Source organism: Mastigoproctus giganteus, chromosome 6 (genome assembly GCF_048544385.1).
Source record: "Mastigoproctus giganteus isolate SK-2022 chromosome 6, ASM4854438v1, whole genome shotgun sequence".
NCBI classification, from domain to species: Eukaryota; Metazoa; Arthropoda; class Arachnida; order Uropygi; family Thelyphonidae; genus Mastigoproctus; species Mastigoproctus giganteus.
Genome location: NC_143580.1, coordinates 194485845 through 194510951, shown reverse-complemented (window position 1 = coordinate 194510951; position 25107 = coordinate 194485845). Strand labels below are relative to the sequence as shown.

Here is a 25107-nt window from a genome sequence, read left to right as displayed (position 1 = left end):
TCCTCCAATTTATTTAAGCTATCTACTTCCACAACGACAGATGAAAGTTTGTTCCAGCAATCAACTACCCACTGGCTAAAGACAAATTTTCGCACATCTATTCTACAACTGTCTTTCCTCAATTTGAATTTATGCCCCTCAATCTGAGCAAGAAGAAGAATCCCATCGGAACTGATGCCTTCTGAACCCATTCAAGGCCTTATACACCTCAATCAGATCACCTTGCAGGTGCCTAGTCTCCAGATGCTGCAATTTACAGAACTTAAGCCTTTCTTGGTAAGAGAACCCTTTCATTCCACTCACCAATCTTGTTGCCCTTCTCTGTACTCGCTCAAGCAACTCCACAGCCTTCCTAAAATGAGGCCTCTGGACCTGTACACAGTATTCAAGGCATGGCCTGACCACTGCCTTATACAAAGGGATAATAACCTCCTTTTCCCTACTAGCAAAATTCCTGTATATCATTGATAGTCCCCCATGACCTGCTCTGGCAGCCTGTCTACAATGCTCAGAAAACTTCATATCTGACTGCACAATTACTCCCATGTCTTTTTCATTTTCTACAACCCTAAGTGTAGTACCACACAGTTGGTACATTTCTCTGGGGTTACTTCCACCATATGCAGTACTTTTCATTTGTCAATGTTAAACTTCAGTTGCTACTTCTCAGACTATCTGCCCAACTTTTCTAGATTCTGTTGCAGTAGCATGCTGCCATTACCGTCATTAACCCCGCCAACCAGGGTTGGCAGGGTTGTTAATCATCTACAAACTTGGACATTAAGCCTGATATATCTTCACAAATATCACTGATAAATACACGAAACAACACTGGGCCCAACACCAAACCCTGAGGGACGCCACTAATGACATTAGTCCAAGAAGAGCAGCATTTACTGATTACCACTATCTGTCTTCTATCACTAAACCACCCTTTTATCCATTGTAGCAACTTGCCCTTAATACCATACTGCTGCAATTTGTACAGTAATCTCCCACACACAACAGTTTCAAAAGCTTTCCTCAAATCCAACTATATGATATCAAAAATTTTTTTTTTGCATCCAGTTCCTTTGTAACCACATCATAATATCCTATCAAATTTGTCAGACAAGACTTTCTCTTAACAAACCCATGCTGTGTCTGAATTATTGCTGCAGTCTTGTCTAGATGATCCTGCAATACATCTTTAACCAGTGACTCCATTATTTTACCCGGAACAGAAGTTAAACTAACTGGTCTGTAATTACGCGTGTCACCCTTCGATCCCCCTTTGTGAATTGGAGATACATTTGCACATCTCCAGTCCGTGGGGACTTCCAAGGGGAAGTCCTAACAGACTGGAGATGTGCAAATGTAGTATCACTACTGGAAGTAACAATAATATGTCACTTCCTAAACAGAATAAAAAAACTTTTTTTCTAAAAGAGAGAGAGAGAGAGAGAGTTTGAGTGCTAACAGGCTGGGCACCACAGTTTGTATTACTAATGGTGGTGCCTGGCCTGTCATATTATTGTTACTTCCAGTAGTTTTGGAAGTGACAATATGTCACTTCCAAAACTACTCAAATGAGTGGCTTTTATTCTGTTTATCTTTCTAATTATACATACAGTCTTACCTGAAAAGCTTTGGAAGTGATACGCATCATTGTTTACTCACATGTGCATGTGTTTAAAGGACATAAAATCATATAGCAGTATTTATGAATATACACTGTGCTGCCAATTTATTAGGTACACTCCTGCTGTGCACACAAATGGTTTGTCCAACAACGTTGCAAGTCACACGAACATAGTTGGGGATATAAATGCAGCAGAACAACCTTTCTAGTATCAGTTAAGCATACAAACCATAGCAAGAATGAGGAAAAGGATCTAACAGACTTTGAACGTGGCATGGTAGTAGGTGCAAGATGTGCTGGACAAAGCATCTCTGAAACAGTTCTCCTGAACGTTTCACGCACCACAGCTTCAAGGGTGTATCGAGAATGGTGCAACAAATAGAAAACATCCTCTCAATGGCACTCCTGTGGAAGAAAATTGCTTGTTGATGAGAGAGGTCAGAGGAGGATGGCTAGAATTGTGCAAGCATACAGACGGGCCACAATGTCGCACATCACGTCAGAATACAACCTTGGTGTGCAGAACAAAATATCACAATGGACCACTAGTTGCACTTTGTCACAAATGGGCTACAACAGCTGTCGGCCACATCATGTACCTTTGTTATCAATGGAGAACAAGAGAGCACACCTCCTGTGGGCACAGCAATACCATCACTGGACTATCGAGGAGTGTAAAACAGTTGTTTGGTCTGACGAGTCAAAGTTACTGGTGCATCACGTTGATGGAAGTCAGAATTTGGTGAAAATAACATGAATCCACGTACCTGTCATGTCTGACGACTACTGTGCAAGGTGGTGGAGGCAGTGTTATGGTGTGGGGAATGTTTTACTGGCACACGTTGGATCCATTGATACCCATAGATTCACGTCTGAATGCCACATCGTACCTAAACAAAGTGCATTAGTTCATGTTGACAGTTTATCCTCAGTCAAATGGTTACTTCCAGCAAGATAACGTGCTGGTGCACAAAGCCCTAATCACTATGGAATGGTTCCGGGGAACATGACAATGACTTTTCTTTGCTGCAGTGGCCCACTCAGTCTACGAATCTCAATCCTATTGAACATCTTTGTGGGTTGAGCTGGAAAGGGCTGTTCACTGAAGGCCTACAACTCCGTCGAATCTCAAGGAACTGCATGACTCACTCATGTCTGCATGGTACTCCATTCCTGCAAAGCGTTTTCAATATCTTGTTCAATCCATGCCTAGTTGAATTCAGGCTGTTTTGAAGGCTAAAGGAGGCTCAATATGCTACTAGGTAGGTGTACCTAATAAAGTGGCAGCATAGTGTATATGATGCGTGTAGAATTGCATGGAAGTATTTAAGGTTCAAGTGGACTTCAGCCCAACTGAAATCTCAAACACTGGTATTTTTTTAACTTATATATGAATAACAAATAACATAAATAGCAATACCAATCTTTGGCGAATAATGTGAAGCACATGATATATAATCATATAAAATTACTTATTACAAAAGCACCATGATGACAAAATTAGTCAAATCACGAACACCTTCAATAATATATCTATTTGTATAAGGGAACTGTGACAAAAGTAGCAGTATTGTTGTTTGTTTGTTTGTCGGCTTTATGGCACAAGAGCAGCAAAGGACATAATACGCTAACCATGGTGATTGAAGTAGCAGTGCGCAGTCATATTACATACTTACATACAGAGATAATGGTCAATAAAGAGATGTTGGCTTTTATTATAGAAAAGAAAACTATTAACTGAGGAATCCTGTGTTAAATTTTATATGATATGGTAGATTAAATCATACAAGTTAAGGTCAAAACGTAAGAAAGCTAAAATTCTCTTTTTGACACATATTTTATTATTCACTTTATCTACACAAATTTTATTATTACAATTTAAAATCTTCAAGTTTTATATTATTCAGACAGATTTGCAATATTAATGCATTTTAATAGTGATTTCTATTAACAATAATTACTAACTTTGTGACCTTCGATGGAAAGATGATTACTTCCGCTGACTATTTATTAGTAATTAATGATAAGTGATAAATTCAATAACTTACTATATTGTATAAGTCTAATGTTGATAACATAAGGTCTATATATTAAAATACATTAAGACAATATATGTACATTACCTACTAAAAGAATCCTGTTTTCTTTAGTAACAAGTCTCTGAGTAATTAAACCATCCACTAAAGACTGATAAGGGCAATCTGTAAATTAAAAACTAACCTTTACATACAGATTATGTCAATTAGATCTAGAGTGAACTGCTTATCAATAAAAAAAATAGCCTCAAAAAGAAACTTACAGGATTTCTGAAAGTCATTCCCTATTTTTATTTTGATATCACTCCTGAAACAAAGGAAATAATAGCTGATTCTGATTTGGAGCTTCCTAATAAGCAAAATGCTTATTAGGAAGCTTAAACATTCAGGCATGAATACAAATCACAGCAAGATACAAATCTGTGGCTGTTATTGTTGGAGCAATGGATTTATTGGTGCAATGGCTGCTATGGCCAAATTGCACCAAAACTGTGCCAATCTATCACTGAAGTCCAAAGGTGGTAGTAAACAATGCAGAGAAGGTATGAAGTACTGGATCCTACCCCAATTAAAAATTATTATGCAAAGGGGACAGCTTCAATTACAGATGAAAGAATTGTGGGATACCTTCAATATTGCAGACAGTAAAAAATGTTGCAGCTGTCAAACCATATTCACTTGCAATATACAAGAAAATCCACACAAGCTGCAAGAGAAAGTGGAATGTCAAATCATGTAGTTCTTACTGTGTTAAAAAAACCTGTGTGTGTGTACCTTGTATGCACGAAAGAAAACATCCTTGGTTTGGAAAAGGTTAGTGAAATCCAAGCCAATAGCCTAATTAGCCATTTGTTGAATAGTATGATTGCAACAATACAAGTATTTGTCATGACTGCAACAATACAAATATTTGTCAACAATTTCTTTTTTTGTCTCACAATTTCGTTGAATTCCATTGTTAGGTGCCGCTATAGATATTTTCACATTAAAAAAAAAAAAAAAAGTGTCCAAAAGCTGTTTTTAGAAGACTGTAACAGATGCATGGAATTTGCTGAACCCATTATCATGGAAAGAAGCTTAACCTCATACATTCAACAACTTTCTCTGCTCAGAAGAAGCAGAGTCCCATGATGGAAGATTTCTCAATTGCTATAACTTCCATTATTGAGCAGATTAAGCTTCAAGAATGACAGGGGAGAAATGTGACCCAGGCCAAATGTCCCTGTTTTGTTTAGTATAACTGCAACACATTTTATTGACCCATATCTGTTACAGAACACAGTAAACACTGTTTACAGATGCTTGAAGATGTCACGCAGCCAACTATTTCATAATGAGAAAAACCCTGAACTTATATTCATGCAGAATGCCAACACTCCACATATCACAATAAACATCCATGATGGTATGGATCAAATGAATGGCCTGCTAGACTGCAGATCTAATGCTATGTGACTTCTTTATTTAACATTTTCATATAAAGAAAACTTCTAGCCAAATTTGTCAAAACTTGTAGACAGTGTAACACTTTGACTTTACACCTGGACAATTTAGAGCATTATGCCATAATCTGATTTGTTATGGATGCAGTGGCATTAAATACACTACGAACAGTACTTTTCAGCTAAAACAGAATAAAAACAGGGAGTTACTTATCACACATTCTACAGATGGTAAAATGAGCATTTGACAGAAATTTCAGTTTGTACTAAATAAAATCAACTACTAGTATTAATCATATAGTGCAAGGAAGCCACAGGCTTTTGCTGCACTGGTAAAAATAATAATAATAAATAAATAAATAAAATATATAAAAATAGATAATAAAAATTAATAATAAAAGTAAAGAAAGAAAGAAAATAAACAGCCTATGCATTTCCTTCTTCAAGCAGGTAACTATCCAACTGACCTTTAAATTTCTCCATAGGTAGTTGTCAGCCTCAAACAACCCACGGAGGTAACTTATTCCAGTAATTACCAAGTCATTGGCTAAAATAAAATTTTCTATGATCAAGTCTAAATTTGTTCCCTGTAATTTGAATTTATGGCCTTTATGAATTTATGGTTTTGGAATCATAACGGTGAAAATTTCACCTTCATTCATTTTACTATCCTCTCTGAGTCTTATAGACCTCAATTGAGGTCCCCGGGTGCCTGGTTGCACAGCTCTGCAGCCAATATATTAATAACATCTTGAGAATACAAAATAAGTGCTGATTATAGTGATCACTGGTTATTCGAATCAACTGCTTTCTAGAATCAAATTTCAATGAACTGATTCAAATCAATAAAATGCACTACACTTTCATTATTAGAATCACATCTTCGGTTATAAGAATCAACTTTGAATGCCTCTGTGATAATTTTCTAAAGCACATTTCTGGAGATCACAGCCATAAAACAATAAAAACAATTTGCAGTTTTCGGTTTATTGCACTTTTTTATTTGTACAATCTGTTATAAATGGGTTGTAAACTCGATCTTATTGCATTTGCGATAATACCGATACTGGAATGATATGTTTTTACGTTATTATGGTGAAATGTGTTTTCCCTTCACTGAAATCTTCAATGATATAAAAAAACATAAATATTTATGCAGAATCTGCTCTTCATTGAAGATTTCAGTGAAGGGAAAACACATTTTGAGTGCATGGAATGAAGTTTCCGAAACCTGCATTAGCAACTGTTTCAAAAAATGTGGATTAATTATTCATGATGGTCAACCAAATCACGATACTCGTCGTGTTGAAAAGCCTGAAGACATGAGCAAACGGCAATTTAATGACTGGATGAACATAGGTGGTGATCTACAAGTTACTACAGGTTTAACAGATGAAGAAACTGCCCAGTCTGTTACTCATAATTTTGTCAAGGAGGAAAATGAGGGTGAACACGAAAGAATTCCAGTTACAAAAACTGGCAAAATCGTGACACTATAGCCATCCTGCAGATAGCACTGGAAGAAACTAGTGCAAGTGATTGTGAATATAGACTGTTACACAATATTGAAAAATCTATAAATAGACTTTTGTAGTGATAATTTAAAGCAATCTAAAATAAGTGACTACTGTATTTTAAATTATAATCATATTACAAGGTGTTATGTTTAATTAATGTGTATTAATTAAGCAATGTATGTAAGTATAAATTTATTTTTCTTTTGTAATCTGTACATAATATTCATCCGATTTTCATGTATCATTTAACTGGTAATAAACTTTTGTAATGAAGTGTAATTTCTTGCTTTATATCTTTATTTTTATAGCCTGTGGATAATATTTGCCAATTTTCACTTATAAAAATCAAAATTCAATTAGCAAACATAATCACTATAATCGGCGCTTACTATATTTGTTCAAAGAAAAGGCAAACATGATTTAGTTTAAAACTACTAAACATCAAACAAATACAATTTTAATATCTTAAAACTGCATAATAAATATTTCTGGCATACTCCATGTATCACTACTATCCAATATGAGAGCTATCTAATTCAATGAAAGCTATGTAAGAATTTAATGATTTCATATTAATTAAATGATGCACTTTTCAAAACTGAATTCCTCTTTAAGAAACTGATAAAGGCATAAAGAAAAATTACACATTAAAATAATGAAAATTTAAATGAATAAACAACTGCAAAAATATAAGGCATTTCTATATAAATTAAAACTAAAAAGAAGAAAAAATACTTAAAGATTTGAGACCAAATTAATCAAATGAGTAAATAAATACCAAATGAGAAAATATTCTGGAAAAATTTTGTTGGACTGCATCAACATGCCAAAATTTAAGCAACAAATCAAATTTTACTGATAATATTAAAATAAGTTATAGGAAAATCATGGAATACAGAAAAAATAAATTATGCTGAATACAACAGAGCGAGTCAATTTACACAAATTCTTTCAAATGAAAAACAGAATTACACTACTCTCCAAAAAGTATCATTGTAGACTTTCAACATTATCTCTCCCAAACTTCAATAACTTTCTTTTATGCTTTAATGAACTTTTATTTATTTCAGCATTTTTTTTTTTTTTTTTATAAATACGAAAAAAATTAAGTTTCAAATTGCTTTGCTAATAAAAGAACAAAGATATAGAATATACTTTCTGAATTTTAAGCATATCCAAGATAGGAAAACTTTATTACTCACCCCTCCCCATTTTAGAGGAAGAGAGTAAAAGAAAAAAAAAAAAAAAAAATCACCCTCCCCATTTCACCCATCCATTCACTCCAAAAGTTAGTCTAGTTCAGCCTTGAATTTATTTAAGCTGTCAAATTCCACATGGATGTTTGTTCCAGCAATCAACCACTCACTGGCTAAAAGCAAATTTCCGCACATCAATTCTACAACTTCATTTCCTCAATTTGAATTTATGCCCCCTCAGGTGCGGAATCTGAGCAAGAGGAAGAATCCCATCATCATTGAGCTTGCTAAAACCATTCAAGACCTTATACACCTCAATCAGATCACCTTTGTGGTGCCTAGTCTCTGGTGCTGCAATTTGCAGAACTTAGGCCTATCTTGGTAACAGTAAAACCCTTTGTTCCACTCACTAACCTTGCTGCCATTCTTTGTACTCGTTCTAGTAGCTCAACATCTTTCCTAAAACGAGGCTTCCAGACCTATATGCAGTACTCAAGGTGTGGCCTGACCATTACCTTATACAAGGGGATAATCAACTCCTTATCCCTGCTGGCAAAATTCCTATATAACATTGACAAGACTCCATGAGCTACCGTTGCAGCATGTCTGCACTGATCATAAAACTTCATTAGGGTTATGCATGAAAAGTTGTTTTGCTACCTGAGTAACTAAGATATTCTAATATTCAAAATCAAGTCATAAAAATAAGAAAAAAGCAAAAATTACCGTCAGCAGTGCAAATGCATTACTCCCAGCCTATAAAAATCCACACTTAACCTACTAAAGTATAATTGCACTTATAAAATAAAATTTGTAGTTCACAAGTGCTGACGTCCCCATGAATGGGCAGTGCTCGTGAATTCCCTATCTTTATCTAATCCCATGTATGGCACTCATTTTTTGATGGGTGTGAGGGTGCATTTTCTTGGACTGAGTTTGTACTTCTGAGGATAAGTGCTGCATTGTCTTTTTCTTATCTTTATGATTTAATTTAATTTGGAATATTGGGGTATCTTGGTACCCAGATTGCAAATAGTACCTTGCCAAGCATAAACCTTACATTAGTATTAATTTGCTATGCTTGTTTTGTGGTATTTGTTGTTTCTTTTTCTCAAATGTGTTGTTCAAGTCAAAATCATATAATTCATTAAATATCTTATGATACCAATTGTCTTCATATGTTAACATTTGTAAATTTGAACTGCATAAATTCTTTATGAAAATATACATTAATAAGATTTATTCTTTTGCTGTTGGTTTATTTCTGTCTCTTAAAAAGTAAGTTAGCTGGTTTACTAAGGTAACAGAACCTGTGTTATAATAAATGGAAAATTGTAGACCAGTCAAGCAGAGTATGGGACAAAACATAAATAAATATCTTTTATTAATTCTTTAAGTTAAATGAAGTGCAAAGGTGTTTGCCCACAATTAAGTTTTACTTATAAAACTTAATTGTGGCATCTAATTGTGCAGACAATGGCAGATTTCTATTCTATCATCAAAAACAGGCAACCACACCTACAGATCCAATGTCAGGACAGCGACTATACTACTCCTTCTCCTTATGACATGTAGAGCTAACCTAAGAAATTTTGAGAGGTGGTGGAAGAGTTATTGTCAGACGTGACACTGCTAGCTTGTCGATTCACATTAACGGCTGACAGCCTACATCATTCAAAGTCAATGGTCAGTGATATTAAATAAAATGGAAGCATGATGGTACCACCACCATCCAGCAATGCACAGGAAGACCACAGAAGCTCACTCTGTGCCTAAAAGGTAGTACTTGAAAAGGTAGTACAACAATGTCATCAGACACCTTGGCAAAACATCAACCAGTAGTTTAAGGTTCACAGAGATTGATAAAAACACTATGTACAGAGCATCTCAGCCTCAGTTTTTATTGGGGAGGAGCAGCAGCACATAAGCCAAACATCACCAACCACAATCGGTGGGCTCACTTTGCATGGTGCAATGAATGCCACAATTGGTACATAGACTGGATGGGCATGAGGGTGTGGAGAACATCTACTGTTTAAGTGCCCTGTGCCAATAATAAAGTTCAAAGTTGGCTGAATTACAATATGCAGCCGTTTCTCATGGTATAAACTAAGGACCTTTGGTGATTGTGCAGAAGCAGGCAGTTTAAATAAATTCAAGGAATAACTACACAAACCATTTAGAGGATGGAAAAGTGATATGGGAATTTTTTTTCCCCTCTTTGGCTGATGCTTGCTTTATAAGCTTGCTTTCTTGCATCATTTACTACTACACTGGTGTGCAAAACTTAAAGACCAGTCAGGTTTCCACCTGTAGCTTCTCATAGGAGTGGCCTGGATATGGAAAAACCATACCAAAGGAACCTTGTGAGGTACAGAAATGATGAAGGAAATAACACCGACACAACAACGGAAACAAAATGATACAGAGGGACTTTGTTCAAAAATGGCATCACTGCCAAAGATGGAACAAATTATCCCCTTGTATAAGAGGTGGTCCTCAGTAGGAGATATGGCCACCCCTAATGTCGATGCAGGCTTTGCAGCGCTTGTCCATACTTAGAACTATGTTGTTGATAAGTTTTTGCAGTAACATTGTCCATTGCTCTGTCAGTGCCATCTTCAGCTGGTGAGCATATTCTGGTGGGTGTGGATGTGCCGCTAGACGTCTCCCCAGAGCGTCCCATATGTGTTCGATGGGATTTAGAACGGTGGAACAGGCAGGCCAATCCATACGAACAATGTCCTCACTTTCCAAAAGCATATCAACAGCTGCAGTGCGATTGGGTGTGGCATTATCATCAATAAACACGAACTCGGGGCCAATAGCACCTCGGAACAGATGCACATGGGGAAGGATTACCTCAGTACAGTAGCGCCTTCAGTATCTGGAGTTGTGTACGTCTATCCAAGATAACACCTCCCAAGACAAGAGCACCTTGACTGCCATATCGATCCCTTTCAGTGATGTCTGCGGGATGATACCGTGTGCCAACCTCTCGACAGATTAGCTGACGTCCAGAATTGCTGCTGAGACTGAATCTACTCTCATCAGTAACGAGTATCTTACCCTATTGCGCTGCTGTCCAGTCCTTGTGTTCGATACACCACTGTAAACGGCATCTCTGATGGGTAGGTGTTAAAGGGACACAGCATACTGGCCATCGGGCAAACAGTCCACCTTTGTGGATTCGCTTGGCCACAGTAAACCACGATATCCTGCATCCTGTGCAGTTGGTTTGCAATGGATCCCGCTGTCTGGTGTCGGTCCCTCCTGGCCTGTAGGAGTATATAGTGGTCATCATTGGGCATTGTTTTTCCTGGACGACCACCACTGGTCCTTTGAACAGCTGTACCTGTCGTTCTGAAGGTTAACCACATACATGAGACGATGCTATGGGCAATACCGAACTCTGCAGCCACACTCCTTGCACTTCAACCTTCCTCGAGCTTCCCAATTATTTGATCTCAGGTAAAGTCATCCAGATGTTGTCTACTGGCCATTTTGTTGTCTGTAGCACTGTATGAAACCAATCAAGCATCTGTAACAATCGTGCTCACCATTCGGATATTTGCACATAACTGGCAAACTGCTGCTTTTATCTGTTTATGTGAGCCCTCTCATCACGATTCAAATTTTTGCATGTGCTCCAGCTTTGTACTGAATGGCCACAGTTATGCAAATCGCCACAGGCTGTTTCATTTGATTTTGTGGTTGTAACCTTTAGAAATAGTGTTGGTCCTTAAGTTTTGCACACCAGTGTACTAATAGTAATTCTTCTTCTTCTTTGTCTTCGCCTTTTCCCACGTTATATGCGGTCGGCATTCAATGTTCCCAATTCACACTTTACATCCACTTCTCCTCTGGTTGGATTAACTTCTTAACTGGAACACATCTATTGGTTTTGGCATAGTTTTTACGACTGAATGCCCTTACTGACGTCAACCCTCACCATTTATCCGGGCTTGGGATTTAGGCTGCCAATCTACTAAACCTGTCGCAGCCAGGTGGGCAGGAGCGGCAGTGCATAGCACACGCTTCTTGATTAGACCGGGGTTCGAGCCCGTGACCACCAAACACGGAGGATGCGGAAAGGTCAGGGAATGACCACCGCATATCCCCGGAGCAATATGGCCTTAGTTGCTAATGCTCCTAAAAACCAAATAACAACAACAACAATCTTATTCAGTGATGAAGCTTCCTCGTGATGTCGCAATTTAATAATTTTACTCAATTTACACTGAATTTCTAGTCACCACTGAACAAGCAGGTGGCACTGCTGTAGTTCTTTTATCTCCTGGAAACATCCAAATGGCTGACTCAGTAGAATTACTTTGACCTTGAAAATACCAATAATGTATAATTCAGCAACACGTGGGTATTTTTAAATACAATTTGGTATCCTGAAAACTTCTACATCAAAGCTATCAGGTAGGACAACTATTCTACTAAGAATTCCCAGTGACTGATTATAGTTCCGTTAAAATTTAATGACCTTGAAAGTTCCTATGTTTTCCTATGTCCGAACATAATGATGATAGCCATTTTAAAAGAGTTCACAGTCCAAAAAATAAAACCACCTTTACATCCCAAATCTTAACCTATTACTCACCCACACTTATTTTATCTAAAATATAACTTCTTTTTGGGCAACACTAATAGTACTAATACTACTAGTGTAATAACAAACTAATAATAGTAATACCAATGCCTACCTTAACATTCTGGGAAATTCCATGCTTCCTATGATGTGGCAGTTCTTTGGTAAAGACCAATGTTTGTTTGAACAGGATTATGCCCTATGCCATACTGCCAGTGCTGTTTGAGAATAGTTCATGGACATAAATATACAAAAGTTGGAATGACTCACATAGTACCGATTTGAACCCTAGGGGATGAACTAGAACATCAGATAAGGGCTAAACTAATATAGTCTGCACTTGTAGCAACTGATCATTGTAGAACTATACCCGCTGCAGTCTATGTTTGTTGGTGGTGGGCCCACCCAGGAAGGATGATGTGTATTTTTTTTTGGTAGTTGTTGGCACATAGGCTTCTGTGGCCATAATGCACCTCCCAAGGGTTTTGCAGTACTTTGATCCAAGCCCGAGGCGGAAATCGAACCCGCGACCTTTGGGTTGCCAGGCAGGCACTTTACCCACCCGGCTAGCCCGGTCGGCGATGATGTGTATCACAGCGGCCAAGGTGGGGGGGACAACATAATACTGAAGTGAGCGGTGTAGCATTAACAAAACCAACGTTTGTCCGGATATCCTGGATGAAAGCATATATGAAAATGTTCCGAATATATTTATTGTAGTGTTTTTATTTTGCCTTTGGAGTGCAAGCCATCATTTTGCAAGAAAAATGTTTTAAAAATGCCAAGGTGATACTGTTCAGATAATTTTTGTGAGATGCAGAACAATTAAGAATGGAAGGGACCAAACCCAAAAGAGGTGGCAAAATGGCTGTCAACCATAGTTATGGAAACATAACCCACTTAGCAGAAAAAAAATTGTCATGAAGCTCTTTCCAAGGTCAAAAGGTATGTGGACACACACACACACACACACACACACACACACACACACACACACACACACACACACACACACACACACACACACACAGTTGCTTATTTCTGTCATTACAAGGCATTGTAATATACTAAACTGAAAATTATTGTTGGTACAGGAAGGGATTTTTATGCAAGGCAACCCATTATAACGAGTTGCCTTGCATAAAGATGCAGATAATTATCTGCATCCTTTTAACTCCAATGCAAGAAAGAGCCTGTTTGAAATGGAACTAAATGCCAGACCTGGGGTAACAAGAGTGCAAATTGTATGATCTTCATATGAATCTAAATCAATTTACAAACTGATTAAAATGTATATTAATCTGGAGATAAGTTTGATTGACTTTTAGATCTTTATATCTTTGTAAGTGGGTACTGGGATGAGATCCCCATTCTGGTGAGGGTGCTACTCATCTGGATTTCCTTTTAATTAAATTCTATTATTGTGTGGGGAAGATTGAAGGTTTGACAATAGGGATGTGAAGACACATCCCTATTTGACACAATCCTGATTTTAATCCCACTGATCTGGAACACCTGAAGAGGCACAATGCCTGAAGAATTAAAGTATGCTCTTATCTGGCATGGAGATTACTGTGTATAACCCTTGTTCTCAGTATGAAATATTAAAGGGTATGTATTGTTGCAGAAGAGGATCATATTCTATGAGGGGTAGTCAATAAGTATCTAACCTCACCTAGAAATATGAATTAGGGATTTGAAACTTGGCTGGCAATTTCATTCTTTTCTATATAGCTACCTTCTAGAGATACACTTTTTTTTTTCATCTGTGGATAAGCTCTTTTAGGCCTCTTGAATAGAACTCCCCACTTTGAGCAGAAAATCAAGCTTCCACTTCATTATCTCCCCATCAGTCTGAAATCTACACCCTATAATGGTTTCTTCATTTTTGGAGGGGGGGGGGGGAAGAAGTTTCAAGGTGAGAGAAAGGGAGAATAAGGTGGTTACTGCAGATTTTCAAAGACACACCTCATTGCAAAGTTCACTGTGAGAACAGCTTTGTGAGCATAAGCAGTTTTGGCTAGGAGGTGGACAACTCTGGATAGCTTCCCGAATCTCTTCAACTTGATAGCTTCTCTTAACTTTCCCAAGAGGTTTCTGTAGCTTCCCAGTGATATTGTTGCCTTTTGGGAGGTAATCTATAAGGATGATACCTTTAGAGTTCCAAAAGACTGACATGACCTTGTTTTGGGGTTGGTGGAGATGTTTCTATTATTTTCTCATCTGTTTTGTTTCTGGATCATAGTGATGTACCTATTTCATCCATCATCACAATTCAGTCAAAAAAATCTTTAGCATTCTCTCTACAAAGCTCCAACAATTGCACAGAAATCCTATATTGCTTGTGAAGAGGTGTCACCAACCTTGGAACCCACCAGGCTGCCACCTTAGATGTGCAGGAACTCATGCATTATGGTGCAGATAGAACCATGGCTAATGTTCACTTCAGGTGCTATAAAATTTATAATCACACATCTATCTTCAAGTACTAGTTATTCCACTTTAGCCGCAACAGCGGGATCTATGGCTGAGATGAGTCTTCCTTCTCTTATGCCATCATGCACACACACACTTAAAACTGTCTTTTCCAATTTTTATTCTCATATTTATTCATTTCTGCAAATGAAGAAATTTTATAACAGACTGGACCTCAACTTTCTCTCCAGCCTACCACTGCTCACTGTATTTGTGGCTCTAGCTCAGTAACTAATGGATATGGAAAAACAAATAAATATAGATTAACTTATGAGACTTAGTAGTGTGTGTGTATAATAATGAATCCCTAACTCATATTTTTAGGCAAGGGTAAATACTTATTAACCATCCCTTGTATATCATCATCTCTGCTGCTGATATTGGCATTGCAGTGGAGATTTACCTAAACTCAAGGAAGAGCTGGAGTATCCTGTTATTGGCTGGAAGATTATCTGCTACAGAAATAAGCAAACGTCTATCTTTGTAGTCCTCTATGGCAGCTTAGATGTAATAATATACTACTGTTTGTTTGTTTATGTGTGGGCTTTACGGCGCAAGAGCAACGTGGCCATAATGCGACACATAACATACTGCAATCTGCCACCTGCTTGCAGAGGGTTGGGTTAGATTCCTCTTGACAACCGGAGGATTTCTTAAGTCTTCTTCAACTGAGAATGTAGTTAGCTGATCTTATATAGAATGAGCAGGGTTTCCTGTGAATTATTCAGAGTGGTTCAGTCCACATAACATGCAAATTGGCCCATGAGCACACACTGCTGCAGATAAGTATACAATATACTTCACATCCCTATTGTCAAACCTGTGCACTTTACTACGAGTGAGGACATACAGTATTTGATTTTAAAAATCTGGAATTTCAAAAAAGCAGACAAGAGCTATACTAGATGGGCACTTAAAGAAGCGCCTTTGAATGCCCGGTTTTACGAGTAGCAGAGGAAAAAGCCATGAAAACTAGATGGGCGTAACAAATGCCATGTTGGACAATGTTAGCTAGCATTCAGCACCTGCTAACGCTGTCGGAGGTGTTGCAAACACCAGCGACCTGATGTTTATATTGCCTGTGGAGAAATGCTCCCTATATAAGCCTAAGCCTTCATTCATTTGTTTGTTATTCTTTGGGGGAGGACAATGTCTGACACAGAGAAGTTTATTTGTGATGTAGAAAGCAGGCCTGCCTTGTACAATATGGCATTAAAAGTCTACTTCAACAAAGAAATAAAAGCAAAGTGTTGGACTGAAATCGGAAAAGAATCACATGCAGTCTCTTTCTTCTTCCAAAACGAATTTAGAACTTTTTGTTTGAAACAACTTTGGTGTCTTTCTGTATCTGAAATAATTTTATAACATCTCCCTCTCTCTCTCTTTTTTTTTTTTTGAAAGGTATTAGAAAGCAATGAAAGGAAGCAGTAAGCCACAATGTACAGCGTCATTGCCAGCTTGATGCAGGGAAAAAAAAAAAAAAAATTAACAAAACTGTTTCTTGGCAAAAGAAACATAACCAAAAGAGCTGCAACAAATTGTTTTTGAAAAACAAAAAGATCATACTTCCTTTCTTCACTGTGCATTGCATCTACTAACACAAAATCAAGGAAATTCATCTGTTGGAAGCCACACTGGAAATGGGATAAACTGGTTTAAAACTGATAACACTACAATGTTCATTTGATAAAAGAAAAGTTTGCTTTATTGCAATTGTTTTTAGGGAACAATATAGGTACAGACGTTTTCTGGATGTATATTTGTTCTAATGAAATTTCAAGAAAATATTTATATTGATAGCTGCGTTATAAAGTTTGAAAACTGGTGTCAAAGGAACTTCGCATGAATGCATGAACGTTCGTAAAATCAAACAGTAGTAATCCTTTATTGCATGGAAATTAATCCATTACAGTGTGTGTAGTGGAGAATGTTTTCTGCTTCAAATGGATGGAAAGTACTTGTCAATATTCCATCTGAAAATAATGTCAAGTGGTGTGGAGACAGTAACAATAGGTGTTTTATTCTGAGAAGTCCTCTGCGGTAAAATCAAACAGGAGGTTACCCTTTATGTTACTGAAAGTAATTCTGTAAGATACGAAGCCTTACAAATACCTTTATCTCTGAATAAGAATAGCAGATAGAAGTAAAGTAATTTTATAAACTTAAATTAACATTTCAGAAATATTTCAGTTAGTGGGAGTTGGCCTGTCAGTACAGCACATAAAGCATAGATGTAAACATGGATATGGTAGGGTGTGAGAGAAGGTTTTTTCCCTAATTAACATTAGAAGTTCAACAAAACTCTGTATCGACATTCTATAAAATAAAAAAAACTTCTTGGGAAACTTCCAGTGCATTTCAAACATAATATAAAACTGTCCTGTTTTTAACCTATTTGAATTTGCTGGATGATTCCACCATCGTTGTTTTCTCTTTCCACTCGCAATCAACTGTATACATAAATGCACAATACATCCAACTTGAACAACATCCATCTTGAAACTGAGACTAGAAAAAGTGAGTCGCTAGTGGTACCCAATGCAATGTTAGAAACACCCTGTCTAGTTTTAAATGATCTGACATTAGGGATACTATGTATAGTTTGCTGTTTTGGAGGCATTCACACCGTCAGCTGACCCCCACACTTTAAGCACTCGTTTAGTACAGCTGAGTGGGAGTGCAGATACACACGCTCTTTCAGTAGACCGGGGTTCGAGCCCCTGACTGCTGAATACGGTCGATCTGCCAAGCCGCACTGGATCAGCGTGGCAGATTATGGTGCATTTTCCTCAGCATGAATTGTTGAGGAGGCTTCCATCCTGCAGTGGGTTGATAATGGCTGCACTTTACTTTTTTTTTTTAGTACAGCCCTGAATTTTAACAGATTTTTGAGGTTCTGCCATATAAATTTATAATTTACAGTGATTTAAATAAAAAGGCTTAAAACATATTTATCAGATTAGTGCACTCAAAATACTTACTCAATTCTTTCAGAAAGGAGCTTACTTCAAGTAAAAATGTACTAGAATCTTCAGGATCTAGAAAAATTTTAATTTTACGGTCATAAACTTTTACAAAAAAATAATAATAAAACAGTAAAAAATATAAAATGATGAAACAATATTGTTTAATATATAATGTATTTACTCTATAATTTATTTACTTTATAATGAATTTATTCCAAAAACTTTTTTTTTTTTTTTTTTTGGTAGTTATTGGCGCATCGGCTTCTCTGGCCATAGTGCACCTCCCAAGGTTTTTTGCAGTACTTTGATCCAAGCCCGAGGCGGGATTCAAACCTGCGACCTTTGGGTTGCCAGGCAGGCGCTTTACCCACCCAGCTAGCCCGGTTGGCTTCCAAAAACTAACTTCTATAGTATACTATAGATTAGTTATGTTATCTTAATTAATCACTTATATAACTGAAGTATACTTCATTTACAACAACAAACTCACATAAATGAAGTCAGAATCCTGCAAAGACCATGGGATTAAACGGGGGGGGGGGGGTTACATTTGGAGTCTTGAAGTGTCCCGGTTAACCCAATCCCGGTAAATCAAGAGTCTGCTGTACTTTATTATTACCGTATTTAATGTTGGTAAGGTCTTACTGTGTGTTTAATTTATCAATTAAACTTTATTATACATATGTATGTACAAGAAAATCGTGTTATATATGGGGTCAGCAGGTCAGTTCGTTTATATCCGTGGTTTCAGCCACCCACAATAGGTCTTGGAACATATCCCTTGCAGATACGGGGGTTTTTACTGTAATTTTAGGCGCCTCTGTAGCCAGGTGGGAAGGAGCAGCAGTGCGTAGCACACGCATCTTGATTAGACTGGGGTTCGAGCCCGTCCCCACCAAATACGGAGGATGCGGAAAGGTCAAGGAATGACCACCGCATATCCCCGGAGCAATATGGCCTTAGTTGCTAATGTTCCTAAAAACCAAATAACAACAAAAAAACTGTAATTTTAAATGTGCTAATTAATGCCATTATCAATATTTTGCTCAACAATTACTGTAAAAAGAAAAATGATATATTCAAAGCAATACATGAACATAAACTTCAAACGTTAAAAAAAAGCTAAATTTAATGTAAAATAATTTCTGTTTGATTACAGTAATTAAATTACAGGCAATTCCCGTATAACACAGTACTTCTACAACGTGGTTTCGCTCTAACACAGTTTGAGAACTGCGGGAAATCTCACATCATAAAGTATTTTTGAGCTGTAAAAACCCTGCTATTATGTTGGATGTAATTTTCAGTGTTTCCATTTTTTTTGTGAATCCCTGCTGTTGACTTCCTAGTTGTTATCGCCTTCATGATATTTTTCAAAAGCACATTTCTGGATGTCACTGCCATAACACAATAAAAACAATTTGCAGTGTTCGGTTTATTGGTTGGTCTTTTCTGTTAGTAAAATCAATTATAAATGGGTAGAAAACTTGATCTTATTGCATTTGCGATAGTACCCATAGGTGGAATTCTGTGGATTTTCAGGTTATTAGGGTGAAATGTGTTTCACCTAGTTGTTATCGCCTTCATGATATTTTTCTAAAGCACATTTCTGGATGTCACTGCCATAACACAATAAAAACAATTTGCAGTGTTCGGTTTATTGGTTGGTCTTTTCTGTTAGTGAAATCAATTATAAATGGGTAGAAAACTTGATCTTATTGCATTTGCGATAGTACCCATAGGTGGAATTCTGTGGATTTTCAGGTTATTAGGGTGAAATGTGTTTCTCCATTAATAAAAAACATAAATAAAATTTCAGAAACTCATTACTCTGTATCTCACTTGTACGTATCATGTTTGTTGCAACTTGTGCGTGCTGTGTTCTTTGTTATTAATTGCTTATCATCTTTACTGTTTTAAATTTTACAATAAAAAAAAAATTGTCAGTGAACGGAAATATCAATTAGTATGTACATATTACAGTACTTACTAATTAAGCTATGTAAGCGTAAATTTATTTTTTTATTTTGCTAACTGGAAAATATTCTTCCGATTTTCACGTATCATTTAAGGAGGGGGGTCACTATATTTTGTTTGGAGATCCCTGGGTTAGTTCTGTGCTATTGAACTTGTGCTTGTTTGAGATCATAAAAAATAGTGACTTCGAAGCGTGCAGTTCATAATTTTCAAAGAGAGCAGAAGGCACCTGAAATCTAGATGCTGAAATAGAGATTGTGCTTAGCAGCGATGAAGAGGAAGAAAATTAAATAAAAGTACGTAATCTGACATATAAGTAACACAGTTTGTAAGGCAAGACTCAGTTATTACTTTTTAAATTTACTCTATTATAAAAATAAAGTTAAAATATTAAGTTATTACTGCTATAAAAATTATGTTTCCGATAGTTATATATATATAAAAAATAAAAAAAGGGGTGTATTTTTGTTAGCTTCTGGAACGTAACCCCCCTTTTTGTACTGGTTCTTAGTCCCGTATAACGCGGTTTCGCATTACACGAGATATTGTAGGAACCAAACTACTGTGTTATACGAGGGCTACCTGTATTATATTTAATGAATAAATGTATACATTAGTTGGATTACAAATTACATGTAAAGCATTCTTATAGTAATAAAAAAATTAACTATTAAATGTGCTATCTTTGTTTTTTTAGAATGTTATGACTAAATATAAAAATAGCAAAATGCTTAAAGCGCAGTACTCACCTTGAATATAATCTGCAATAGTTTTATGAAAGACTGATGGCTAAATATAAGGTGGAATGGTTATGTTAATGCATTAAGGTGGGATGAGATTTAATTTAATGGAATTTTAAAATAAGCGCAAGGAAGCAGAAGTGCACTACTCCGTCCTTGGTTGTCATAAAGTAGAAAATAGTTAATCTGGAACATAAAAGAATTGATATTGCCAATAGTAGTGACGACAGACTTTCGTTAAGTTATAACGTCTTCAGTTGGCGGTGTTAAATGAGAAGTAATGCGTGCTGTATTTTAAGGAATTTTCTATACTCTCGTGATGCTCTGTAGGACACGTGGGAAACTCAGATGTGAGAGATTCCAAGCTGAGGAAAGGTGAAAGGGAAGTTTTGCGTTTAGGATGTTGAGATTAGTGTTGTGTTGAAACCATTCGATAATGAGGGCTTCATATTGAAGAATTTTGGTTTTAAGTCTTATAATGGTGATAGCAGAGCAATTAAAGGGGTGTGATTGTGGGTTTGGGCATGAATTGTGAGTTCTGTACTAGCTTGTCCCAATCTAAGACTATTATGGTAGAACCAAACTTGGTAGCAGTACTACCAATATAACAGGCATCACAGTTTGGTTGACATTTATTTGGTTGAATGTTATGATAAAAAAGAAATTATCACACTTTTAAGTATCAAAACTTTAATTTTTTTGTCGTATTGTCTTGCAACTTATAAATTAGTTGTCCACTATGCAAAGAAAATAAAACAGAATTACATTCACCTCTTTTGCATTTCTCAATTGTGTGCCGCAATATAGCTTTATGTACTTCTTATGACCCATTTATGGTGATGTCAATACACAGTGATAAGGCTTTGTTCTTACAGTGGAGACAATAGTAGGGGCACAGGTGGAAGAAGGCCCTGCCCCACAGCAACTGTGGCATGACATTTGACAGACTGCGCATGTAGTACAGCTTCTGGTAAACAGGCATGAATATTTAGAAGCTTGGAGGTAAGATGGGGGATTGCAGAGCTAGAGTACTGAATGCTGTCTGTTATGACAATTGCTGAGTGCAGGTGCAGTGAAGTGCTCTCCAGAAAGGCATTGTGCAGATGTGTTCTTCTTTCATAAAGTCCAAGTCATTTTCGGGATAGTGACTGGCAAGTGCAAAGAGTTTGTGTGTGTGTGTGTGTGTGTGTGTGTGTGTGTGTGTGTGTGTGTGTGTGTGTGTTCTCATTCATCCGCTTAGTCAGGCTGACATACATCTACCCAAATCATTTTGAGAGGGGAGTGAACAGGTTTCTTCCTTGTAAGCAAAAGGGAAATAAAAATTTAATGAATGTGATTGTATGAAGAGGAGAAATTTGGGTCTCACACATTAAAGAAAGGTGTCATCTAGGGTTAGCAGATGGAATGATATGGTTAGAATGTGTTATTCCACACCCAAGGGGGATGTCAGTAGGGTTAGTAAATAATGTTGCACATGGCAGACCACTTGGTCATTTCCAGATTATGTTCTGATATGTGAATGCGTGTGTGTTAATGTGGGGGGAATTGATGAGTAGGCCAGAAGGTCAGGCCAGAGTATTCAAAGAGAGCAGGATAAGGGTAAGGTGGGGCCTGGACATACCCATAAAGGGGGGTAAAGCATGGTGCAGTTTTGAGGTGATGTAATTTTAATAGATATTTAAATATTTAAGTTTTTCTGTTTTACAAAAAAATAAAGAATTAATTAATTAAAAATACACCAGGGTAACAGCTAATGGTTTAAAGACATGCATCGAGGTTATGCCTGCATCCTCCTCAAGAGCATTAGTGAGTGGTCTTAAAATAACAGATGCATCGGAGAAGACACACTGACCAATAAAAATTACTTAAGCAGTTATAACGGATGTAAATGGGTAGCAAAAAATAACACACTTAACATGTTTATATAGAGTAATTCCAGGAGTGTCATAAACAAAATGAAATGAATTTGAGCTGCTGGTCAAGTCTTCTAAAGCTGATATTGTAAGACTAACTCAGATATGGTGTCATCCTGAGATTTGTGATGAGGAATTTCATTATGGTGATAACATTTTCAAGAGAGGGGCACAGGGGTGGATTATCCTCTTAACAAAAGTGGATTGAAAACAGTCTGATCAAGCCAAGTCCATTCCGTCCAGTAATTTGTTTCTTCTTTCTTTTTCTTTCTTTAAATTTATTCAAACTACCTACTTAACTGGAACTTAATTCCATCAATCAGTCTCTGATCGAATGCTAATTTCTGCACATCTATTCAGCAATCATCCCTTTTCCATTTAAATGTGTGCATGTGCGTATCTGTGTGTGTGTGTGTGTGTCATCTGAGAAAGAGAAAAGATGCCATCAGCATTCAGTTTGCTTAACCCTTGAAAAGCCTTATACACTTCAATTAGGTTACCATGCTAATTCCTAGTTTCCAGAGGCTGCAATTTTCAGAACCCTAGCCTTTTTTGATCAGAATATCCTTTTGTGTCTCCAACTAATTTTGTTGCTCTTCTCTGCATCCTTTCTAACAGATCGATGTTTCATAAAATGAAGTTTCGAGACCTATATGCAGTATTCCAAATGTGACCAAACCATTGCCTTAAACAACAGGATAATCACCTCTTTGTATTATAAAATATCACTAACATAACTCCATTGGCTATTCTAGTAGTCTGCTTGCACTGCTCAGACAACTTCAGGTCCTGTACAATTAATCCTAGGTTTTTTCTTATGTATGGTGTGAGTTGTGTGGTGAAAATGTAAAAAGTGATAGTTGCAGACTAAAGAATGTATGGAATATGACAAAAATCTCTTTAGGCAATTTGAATGGGCAAAGTGAATACCTCACGAGTGCCTTTAACTAACTGATTTGATTGGTTGTCGGCAATATTCCAAGTGGGGTCAATTTTCTTGAACCACCTGGATGGCCTTTACTTATTTCAACATGCCAGAGAAAGTACAAGGAGCCTAAATATCCTTGACTTGATCCTTACTAAGGATCAAAGTATAATCAAGGATATAACATGCAGGAACCATCAGCAGATAGCAACCACAAATGTAATAAAAAGGTAAGAAAAGGTAGTATCCAAAGAAATTCTGGTGGTCAAAGGCAAAGGAGAGGGTTTCAATTTTAAGACAGGGGGCTCCTTAGGGGACGAGTAAGTGATTTTAGGTTTTATGGTGCATGAGCAACTAAGGCCATGATGTGCCAAGTCCATTACTTAAATATATTAAAAACAATAGTATATAAATTTAAGTAAATAAATATATTTAAAACAGTAACCTCCAACTAGGTTACTATGTTCCAATGTACAGAGTTAAAAACAAATAAATCAAGGTAAAGAAAGAGACAAATAATGACTATAAGAAACATTTATATATGTGTATACAAGTTTACAGTTTTTAAAAATCTAAAAATTTCAGATCTCATACTGAGTGTATATGACTCATTCAGATGGTTAAAAGCATTAAAACAGTATGTTCAAACGGTTCTTGCACGGACTAAACTTCCAATGTTTGATTACAGGCTTAATCTTGTATAACTTGTTTATAGCCTGCCCACACTATGTGGGCAGGCTATAAACAAGTGTGTTGCCATTGGGGAAATTAGTTTCTTTCATATTACTTGCCTTTAGTCTGTAAAGGGGACTAACAGGCAAGAACACAAAGGGTCACTGCAGATTTGGCCGCAGTGTCTGCTAAACCATTTCCAAAAATCACAATATATTCACTTGTGCTGAGATTCCAACAGAAGTGAATATCAAATTCTGATTCAAAAAAGGAAGTGTATCCTCTGCTGTACCCAAGACAGGACCTGGTGGAGAGATTGTATGTGAAAGGCTAGCTCAATTGCATACAGCTTTCTAGTGAATATGCTGTATTCAGGGAAAATCTGTTTGGATATCTCAGTGGCTGGGAAGGCTGCTGCAGATCCCACACGTCTGACTTTGAACTATCTATGTAGACTAGAAAAAGTCAGAATGCTCAGCTTGGTGTGCTGAATAGAGATGTAGATACACAGCAGGAGTATTGTCCTTCCCCTCAATTGTTAAGAAAGAAGTTGCAGGCTGGAATACAAGCATTCCAAGGTGGAAGGGGGTTGCCTTGGTGATGGGACAACATTGTCTATTGTGATGTCCAAATCTCTGAGTAGCCGTTGGATATAAATACTGAATGGACAATTGGCAGTCTGGCAAGTGTTGTACAGATTGTCTTAGTGTGGCTCAAAAATCGGTGTCCATGTGGGATGGTCTGGTAGGGATTTCAGTTTTGAGAGTATACTGCAACTTCTTAGGTCTATAGGAAATGTTAAATAATAATTATTATTAGCCATATGGGACAAGGAAGCCTGAGACATATGCTGCACCAGACAAAAAAAAAAAAAAAAAAATTGAGAGAGAGAGAGAGAAGGGAATCACCAAGAAAGAGAAGAACGATGATATCCAGTTCAGGACCCTGAGTGTGCCAAGCCCACACTCATCAGATGTGAGCCCCTGGGGTTTTATCCTGTAAGCCACAAACATATTTATTCCAGTGG

The 25107-nt window shown here is 37.0% G+C and overlaps 1 protein-coding gene across 1 annotated transcript in view; it reads right to left on the bottom strand.

The window, feature by feature from the left end:
* LOC150084850 (protein TSLIG3A-like) overlaps window positions 1-25107 on the bottom strand; it is a 137211-nt gene that overhangs the window by 76915 nt on the left and 35189 nt on the right. The window contains exons 3-4 of the mRNA XM_090375595.1: window positions 17869-17925; window positions 3745-3822 (exon numbers count right to left, since the gene is read on the bottom strand). Of these exons, the coding sequence (XP_090231721.1) occupies window positions 3745-3822; window positions 17869-17925 (135 nt within the window). The remainder of the gene's footprint in view (window positions 1-3744; window positions 3823-17868; window positions 17926-25107) is intronic.